Source organism: Nilaparvata lugens, unplaced genomic scaffold (genome assembly GCF_014356525.2).
Source record: "Nilaparvata lugens isolate BPH unplaced genomic scaffold, ASM1435652v1 scaffold7864, whole genome shotgun sequence".
Lineage (NCBI taxonomy): Eukaryota > Metazoa > Arthropoda > Insecta > Hemiptera > Delphacidae > Nilaparvata > Nilaparvata lugens.
This window is the reverse complement of record NW_024093611.1, coordinates 1-10,174: the sequence shown is the minus strand read 5'-3', so window position 1 is coordinate 10,174 and position 10,174 is coordinate 1. Positions and strand designations below refer to the sequence as shown.

At 32.8% G+C, this 10,174-nt stretch overlaps 1 protein-coding gene across 1 annotated transcript; it reads right to left on the bottom strand.

Annotated features, from left to right (window-relative positions):
- Positions 1–242: 242 nt before the first annotated feature.
- Positions 243–5,321, bottom strand: LOC111049126 (probable calcium-binding protein CML25; the record flags this gene model as incomplete). Its single annotated transcript, XM_039418944.1, is given in 4 exon segments — positions 243–373; positions 1,448–1,541; positions 3,560–3,658; positions 5,294–5,321. Coding segments are annotated over 4 exon segments (352 nt in total), but the record flags the coding sequence as incomplete, so codon positions are not given.
- Between the last annotated feature and the right edge of the window lie 4,853 nt (positions 5,322–10,174).

Below are 10,174 nucleotides of genomic sequence, written 5' to 3'. Positions count from 1 at the left end.
TCACACTATTTTCTCTTTATTTTATTTGTGTTCAATTTCCTAGTGCTTCGAAATTCAATTTGAAAATCGTTAATCGAAAATAAAGATTTATCATAAAAACTGCGCCTATGCCCCGTTTCGAAAAGCCATTTCTGACTCCAGCTGTTCAAAGCCTAGAACTCAGCTAAATCCCGAGCTCGGAAACTGGCCCTTAATGAAGAATAAAGCTTGAAAGGCAGTCTGAAAAACAAATCCTTACTCACCTTCCAGTTCGTAATATTTGTTAGGTTGAAATTTTAAGCCATTGTTGTCCAATTTTAACTCCCTGTTCAAATCTTCTCCCGAAACACTTGTTTGATCAGGAAAGGCGTCTTGTAAAGCTTTCAAAGTGGTACTGAAAATTACAAACATTTTAGACTTTGAGAATTCAAATCCAATTTTATTCAATGATATTTTTTACATAACAAATTCCATTACTCAGTTATTGAGAAATATATGGTATATCGTTGGTAAAATATATATTATGATTAACATGGTATATAGTGAGGTTCACGTTATAATGGCAGTGGAGAAAGATAGGAGACCAACGTTGCCGAACCTCTGTCTCGTCAATGCCTCATATATGAGGTAGCTAATACAGGTTTATTGATGTAGTATTAACTGTTCATTCTCATTTGAAATAATCAATTTTTTTTTGTAGTTGAGAAGTTGATATTGTGGTAATTATTCATATTGAATGAAAAAGACTAAGAAATTGTCAAAAAACCACTGATTTATTGATAATTAGAAAGACCGGTTTCGGCTATTACACCATTGTCAAACTCTGATAAACAGTTTATCAGAGATTGACAATGGTGTAATAACCGAAACCGGTCTTTCTAATTATCAATAAATCAGTGGTTTTTGACAATTCCTTAGTCTTTTCCATTCAATCAATTATATTTTATTAGGCGAGACATTTTTTAAAAAATAATTTCATAATTCAAATGAAATATTTTGTCAATCAATTATTAATAATTCTACATTGTTGAAAGACGATCTGGCAAAGGAGCAAAGCGAGAAAGAGATAGTGCTATCCGCTTTGTTGGAAGAAAGACAAGGATAGCAATACCATTGATAATCAAACACTGCCATTATAACGTGAACCTCACTATAGGTGGTGATCATGGTTATATCATTATGATTACTCTGATCATGATGACTTCTATGATTATTATCATGAAGGTGATGATAACTATCATAATGATGATGATGATTAGGATTTTCATATAATGATAATAAATGATCATGACACCTTCATCATGATAACACATATTTTCATTGAACACTCTATGATTTTGATAAATCAACAATTCTTTTAGAAGGTGTATTTTTCATTTTTGAACCTAGACAAAGTGGACACCCCTATCCAGCAAAATATTTCATGTAATAATGTTTATTAAAATTATATTTTTAGATACCGTATTACATTTTCCAGCTTCCCACGACGCTAAGGAACTTGTCTAGATTCACTTTGCCATCGTTTTCCCTGATCAACTTGTAAATGTTTGCCCTGGCGCTCTCTGAAAAATATCAAAGAATGATTATATACAGGGTGATTCATAATTATGGTAGAATAATTTAATACGTGATAGTAGAGGTACAATTTTTATCGCAAAAAATTATTTGTTTACTGGTCATTGAAGAAAGTTATTGGGCATCAAACGTAGAAGTCTGTGTTTTTCTACTTGGATTTTTTGCATATTTCAACTTTTTTCTCAAAAACTACTCCCACTACAGCTTCCAGACTAGTTTCATTCAATTTTTCAGATATTTTTCCATATGAATCCAGCATAAGTTTTTCAAAAACTAGTCCCTAAACAAATCAGCATCGGTGTATTTCACCAGAGGAACTGAATTCCGGGCGAAATCTTTCACTCTGTATAGCTCGCTAATGAAGCGTTTATGGATATATGTTTATAGGAACTTTTTTCTTATTTTTAACTCTACTATCACGTATTAAATTATTTTACCATAATTATGAATCACCCTGTATATTATTACTAAGTAAGATCCACGTTATAATGGCAGTGTTTGATTAGCAATGGTATTGCCATCTTTGTCTATCATTCATCAGAGCGGATAGCGCTGTCTCTTTCTCACATTGCTCTGTTGCCAGACAGTCTTTTAACATTGTAGAATTGATAATTAACAAATTACTCCATTTTGATTATGAAGATTAATAATTATGAAATTATTGAAAAATATAATATTTTTTGCTTGATAAAATACAATTGATTTATTTTAAAGGTGAATGAATCGTTATGAAATTATTGAAAAATATAATTTCTTGCTCGATATAATCTGATTGATTATTTTAAGCGAGAATGAACCGTTAATTACATCAATAAACCTGTACCAGCTACCGTCTATAGAAGACACTGACAAGAATGAAACATCTTTCTCCACTGCCATTATAACGTGGAACTCACTGTAGCTGGCATGCTCGCTTCACTCGCCACAACCGCCTAGCCAGGGGACCCCGCTCCCTGGACCCCCGGATGGGTCATACAGAAAAAGGATCAGCAGGCTCGCTTCTCTTGCCTGTATTTTTCGTTTGAGCTTTCTTCCTTCCGTTAAAATGTCTAAAAGGACGTTTAGGTTCGATTCAATCACCAATATTCTATGAATTATGTACCACAGGGTTGCAAAATCTTGATTTTTATCAGAAAAATATTCAGTTATTTCTCAATAAGAGACTTGGTTAGGATATTATGACAATTATTGTATTTCAGTCTAGAAATTATTTGAAATTTGAAACAGTAATGATGTGGTGAACTTAACAAACATCCATATCTAACCCTCTCAAGTATGAATTTAGACTCTCAACTTGATAAATTTAGAAAAATGCTTTGAAAACTCAATCAAACATTGATATCTAACTCTGTCAAGTATGAATTTGCTTGAGAAATTTAGAAAAAATGCTTCGAAAAGTCAATGAAAAACGTGAGAAAAGAAACCCTCCAAAAGACGCTGGGGAACGCTTGGAAAACGCTGTAAACCCGCCTATATTGGGCATATGTTTGGCTTGATTCTGAGTCCTCTATGATACCTGTTTGAATTAATAGGAATCAAAGATTAAAGCGGTTCTATAGAGAGGCCCACGTTATAAAAGTAGTGGAGGAAAATGGGAGAACAGCGTTACCGATTCTCTGTCTTGCCACTGCCTTCTATAGAAAATAAATTAGCTGATACCGGTAGGCTATATCTCATGTAATATACACTGTTCATTTTCGAGAATATATATTTCTCATTCATTCAATACTAAATTCTCATAATTAGGATAATATATTGTGTAAATTTAATATATTTCAAAGATATGTCAACGTTGCAGAGGTAGAGAAGGATAGAGCTATCTGCTTTGTCGAATGATAGACAAGGGTAGCAACTACACCAATGTTGATCAAATAATGCTGCCATTATAACGTGGACCTCACTATAAAACACATCGGTCAAAAGTGTGGATACCAATGATGTTATATAGAAGTCCAATATCTTTTTCAAGAGATTCAAACCGTTCCGTTATTTCTCATGCACTTACCTTCAAAACTACTGGCATACTCAGACTCTTGAAAGAATTTATCCATATCTGTCTCTGTTATATATCCATCACCATTAGTGTCAAACAGTTGGAAAACCGCTGTGAATAAAATAAATAATGGATTGAATTGTATTTTATTACGGTATCAATGAAAAATATTCAGAATACGTAGAATATTCTCTAATTTTCTACAAAGATGGATTCATCTGCACGAAACCTCCATTCAAATCTCCATTCTCATATAATCAGTTATGATTTCTTATTGTCAAAATCACAGCATGTTCAATAATCACCAGATAATATTGAAGAGGAATTCAAAAAGATAAATAAATAATACTTTAAATGGAAATAAATTGGAGGTTGCATTTTTTAAATGCTATATTAATGAATAATTATTATTAAACGAAAATCCCAATTGAATGCTGTAAATCACCCCGAAGACTTCTGCTACTACAAATATTGACAACCGGGTAAACAGCTAGATGGAAATTCGATGAGCGCTACTATACAAAAATTATTTGTGAGCCCGGGAATCGAACCCAGTACCTCCTAATTACCGGTCAGGAATGCTTACCTTTACACCCAACTGACAATGTCTGTATATTAGCACTCATTTTATACAAAGCCATAGCGGTCAGCCAGTCTATAGATGGGATGAAATTGGAAGTTGATCTTGTTCAAATGGTAATTAATGAATCTCCATCAAGCTGTTTACCCTTTTGTCAATATTTGCAGTAGCAGAAGTCTTCGGGGTGAATAACAGCATTTAATTGGGATTTTCGTTTAATAATAATTATCCAATAACTAGCTTGTCCGTCGAACTTCGTACCGCCAAAAAGTCAATGTATCTCAAGTCACACTTGACTTTATTTGGTAAATCATAAAATTTATCTGACAATCAATATTTCCATTTACATCTCAATAAGGAATTCCTATGTGCTTAGTCATGCAGCATTTATTATCCCGAAAACATATTCTTCTCAATCAATTGGTAGTAATATCTATCAGTAAAGTGTTGAATTGAAAGATAGTTTGAATCAGTATTTCAGAGATGAATCCAATGTGTTCATAGTTGTTGATTGTCAATAGATGGTCCAGAGAATATGCGATATACTATGAATCACACAGAATTCCATATTCTACCCATCTTCCATTTTAGGATGAATTGGCTAAGCTAAATTCGAGAAAAATTGTAAATTATTCTGTCATTCTTCAGTAATTAATGAATGCAATATGAGCAACTCTCTTTCAACCGGTTCAATACCAGTACACACTTTATCTGTTGTTACAGCTGTTAACTTTAGATGCTAAATCATATTATCACAACATGATCTTGAATCATGATCATCTTTCTGTTCTTCGGTAGCCGCTCGGCCGATAATTTCGAAATCATAGGTCTGTAAAATGGATTAATAAGAAAATATTATTAGCCTCCCTATTGAAATTTCTGGTCAGGAACCATCCCCAATATTCTCACAACATATTCCCAAAGTTTCATGCCGTTCTGTCGAGTAGTTTTTAAGTATATAGGGAACAAACTAACACACGAACAGACATTCATTTTTATATATGTAGATAAAAAATACTTTTCTCAATCAATCTTTAGATGCAAGACCGTATGACTGGAAATGTTCAATATGGCAACACGGTTGTCACATTCAGTCATGAAAAGGTTTCAGCAGAAACCAAAGATGCATAGACTCACATGAAGCGTTAGTGTAGTAATTGACCTACCTGTCCATCCTTTCACTTTTTCAGAGTCCTGAAAAATGAAAATCATTTTCAATTTTATAAATTATTATTATAAATATTGAAATGGAATGAAATGTTTTGTTGGCAGAAATATAAAATTACAACATCTTAAAAAATACATAATAAAAGCAATACAAATTTTACAACATGAGTAAATACTATTACAAAATAAAATGCAATGTCAATAATTGAGTATTTGCATCTCGAGGTACTAAACCTGTTTGAGATGGTGATATAAAATTGATTACAAAACTATAGCGCTAAAATGTAGTTACTGAGGCCGACAGTCGCATATGAAGTGACACATATTGCATAATAGTATCGATGATTTATCAATTTTAGCTTTGAAGTATATTGCACAATATCATTATATACAAGTCTACATGAGAATTCTAAAAAAAGTATCTATATTCTCACATTCCATTACAAATCTCCTGACATCTCTCAAAGACTTTGATCGTATCTTGCACTGCCTTATCTCCAAGGGCAGCCGGTTGTAGAACTTTGGAGCCAAATAAGAAAAAAAATTCATGAAGTGACTTTTATTTGGCTTATTGATATTAAAATTATATTGATATTAATAATTAATTGATATTAATATTGAATCAATAATAAAATTATTGATTTGAGTCTCTGTTATTGTAATAAAAATTGTGGTTCCTTATCATATAATATGAATTACCATTAACAATTAGGCCTACAAAGCCGTGTCCACACTGACCATGTTTGAAATGTTTGACAAACATGTTTGTTGAAACAGTTTGGGCAAATTTCATTATGTTTGACAAACAATGTTTGCCCCTGGCCAGTGTGGACGCGTCACCAACAAATATTTGTAAAGGTGCTTTTTCGTTTGTGCGTAAATTTCCGCAGTAGACGACGACAAGCATTGTTGACATTCATATTGTCCAAATTACAAGTTTTCTAAAACAGCTGATCAAATAACTTCTCATTATGTGTGTTTGTTATTCAAGAATCAAATATTTCTAATAATATCATCATATCGCCATTTGAAAGTATAAAAAATCTGGTGTGGTACACTCACACAACTTTCCTTGCTCATATTCGAAACTACGATCAGACTTTCGTATATGTGTATATATAATTGTTTTCAGAGTACTTTTTCCTTTGTGTAAATTGTGAAATTCAATGATTTTTTTAGTCGTCATATTTTTAAAGTCGTCAAAACAGCTGTTCTACAGATGAAATATCTCGACTATGTGTTCTTTTTATGAACTGCTCTACCTACCTACCTCATGCACGAGAAGGAGGTTACAAAGTCCATTTCTCAAGGATGGGGTGGACCCCCCATTAGTTTCCCAGAAAGGAGACTCATGCCAGTTAATAGAGCTGATAAATAACTATACAGAGTATGAATTTGAAAAAAATCGGTCAAGTTATTTTGAAAAAATCGTGAAAAACATGGTTTTTTAGTAATTATCCGCCATTTTTCTCAAGAATATTACGGAGCTCCTGCAATTTTCCAAGGAAAAAACTCATGTCATTTGATAGGACTTATGAATAGCTACCCATGGCTTGAATTTGAAGAAAATCGTTAGAGCCGTTTTCGAGAAAACCGTGAAAAACCTGGTTTTTGGTCATTATCCGCCATTTTTCTCAAGAATATTACGGAGCTCATGGAATTTTCCCAGAAATGAGCTTCATGCCAGTTGATAGTGCTTATGAATATCTATCCATGGTATGAATTTGAAGTAAATCGTTAGAGCAGTTTTCGAGAAAACGGTGAAAAACATGGATTTTTAGTCATTATCCGCCATTTTTCTCAAGAATATTACGGAGCTCCTGAGATTTTCCCAGAAATGAAACTTATGCCAGTTGATAGGGCTTAAAAATAGCTATCCATGGTATAAATTTGAAGAAAATCGTTGAAGCCGTTTTGAGAAAACCGTGAAAAACATGGTTTTTTAGTCATTTTCCGCCATTTTTCTCAAGAATATTACGGAGCTCCTGAAATTTTCCCAGAAATGAGACTCATGCTAGTTGATAGGGCTTATAAATAGCTATCCATGATATAAATTTGAAGAAAATCGTTAGAGCCATTTTCGAGAAAAACGTGAAAAACATGGTTTTTTAGTAATTATCCGCCATTTTTTCCCCCATCTTGGATTGAATTTTATTGAATTCTTATTGTCGGTCCTCATGGTATAGGGACCTTAAGTTTAAAATTTCAAGTCGATCGGTTAATTAGGAATGGAGTTATCGTGTTCACAGACATACACACACACAACACAACACACACACACACACACACACACACCACACACACACACACATACACACAGACCAATACCCAAAAACCACTTTTTTGGACTCAGGGGGCCTTGAAACGTACAGAAAACTTGAAATTAGGGTACCTTAATTTTTTGGAAAGCAATAATTTCCTTACCTATGGTAATAGGGCAAGGAAAGTAAAAAGTATAAACTGAACCTCCCGCATGAAACATATTGAGCATAATATTTTAGGTTATTTATTTATTTCATTTATTTATATTTTCTACAAAGAAACACTGATTGGGAGAGAAAAACTAAGGATACTCCTTTACTATTTCTCTCGCAAATTTAGATAGGTAACATTTTAAAAGTCCAAAATAGGATTATGATTTCACTTTACTAAAATTTAGTCCATTTTCACTCAAAAACAACGAAAACTAAGACAAGAAAAAATACAACTAATTTGTCTTCATTCAGACAAATTGAATTTTACCCAATCTGAGATCCTCTCCCTGTCATGGTTGACGACGGCATTTACACACAAACGAAAACCCAGGTTTTGTGGGAAGAACAGGTTTTGGGTTGCGCCGATGTTTTATGTTTTACAGAAAACACTGAAAATGTTCGGAAAAACAGTAATTTTTTGTTTGACAAACAATGATTGTCCAAACTATTTAAAATGTTTGTCTCTGAGCTCCTCAACAAACATGTTGGCCGAACATGAATGTCAAACATTTTTTCAGTGAGAACACGGCTTAATAGAAAATTATTGGCAAACATTCACTGATTTTGCTGATCTATGATCATATTGAGGAACATGTGTTTTAATGGCAGTGGAGAAAGATAAAAGAGCAGCGTTGCCGATTCCCTACCTTACCACTTGTAAAGGTATCAAATTTGGGTAGATAAAAAGCCCTAACAGAAATAATAATAGGTCTAAAAATAAAGTAATTGGCTAATATCGCCAAGCAGATAATAATCAAGATAAGATAGCATCAGCTTGTTCTGGCTAAATGGTACAAGAACTTAAAAAGGATTTGAAGAAAGTTTACTACTCATAAATATATTATTTATAAAATATTTGAAGATTGAGGTTAGATAGATGTATTCACAGATCGGTGACCTAGAGATCGATCAAACCGAAGAACGTAGAATCTGACCAAAACCCCTTGGCAGAGCTTTATTGCAATCAGACGGTGTGCAATGTGAGAAAACACCCGTCCACGTGGCTAATTATTAGTTAGCATGGAATTAATATTAATATATATAATATTAACTAGCATGCAAAGAGCATAAATAAAAAACCAATAAAAATATTTAATGTATTCAGGAAATAAGAGTTACCAGGCGCATGAATACCTAATAAAATTTGCATGCACCAATAGTAAAACGGCAGTTAATAGGCGGCAATTGTAGGCCAATTCAAAATATTTATATATATTTATATAATTGTAGTAGATTTTGTGTAAAAATTTGTGTAATCTATGTTATCAATATGGCTCGAATGCAAAGAAATTATTAATCATATAATCTAACCAATATCTTGGCATTTTTTGTAAGATCTATTTGAATTTAATGGCGGAGGATTGAGATATTTAAATTTTATGCTAATTTGAAAGTCGGAAAGAGGATCTGTAAAACTTGAGAAGGAAGAACCAGCACTCGCCAGCCAGATGCCACCATAAGAGGACCCCAAATATTTTAGAGCGAAGTACCTTACTAATGATTTTGTAAAAATTAAAGTTAAAGTAAATTATTAAATTTCTTAAGACTTCGTGATGCTATTGTGAAGCAGAGTCATTTTTCATTTTTATTAAATTTATAACCCCTGGAGGAGACGATTCCGGCTACCATATTCCCGGACCGCATGGAGTTGGATCGACATCGGCGGCTTACAAGAAGATTTTCGACACGTGAGTGATTTAAATTTGAATTTAGTGATGGGCGCCCTAGTGCTTCGAAATAATCTGATGATCAAAGCTAGCTCGCCGCAAAGGGCTATTATAAATTAGAAATTAATAAGAGTAATACTTGCGCAAGTAAAAATTAGTATAAAGGTATCTAATTGAAAGAAAAATATATAGATCAATATTTTAGAAATTTCTGTTTAATCGAAGAAGTACGAAATCTAGGCTATCAAACGTATGCTACAATATTTAATTTTTTGCAATACAATTTGCGATAATTTATCATAGTTCTAATTCACTAGATGAATGGCTCTACCTATTCCGTCAGGTGCCGAATCTTGCACCCTGAGATAAAAATATATATTCGATACAAATAAATCTACTAAATACTAGAGATTTTAATATATAGATATATTTGGATTATTAGTGGCTAATTTATCAAGCTGATCTTAGGCACATATTTATGATTGAATTATCCAAGCAGACAAGTATTAGCAATTACATGTCACAGCTACATGCCAAAGATGCATATGATTTCAAGATAAAGGCACATGGTAATGATTCGTGCCATAAATCTAGAATATAAAGTTAGCCTGTGATATTTTTATTGATTTCAAATATTGTTCTATTTTTATATTATATTTTTATCGCTCTATATATTTTTTTGCCTCGACTGATCTTTGCATTATTTGTACAATATATGTGTAAAATTTTCATGGTGTGC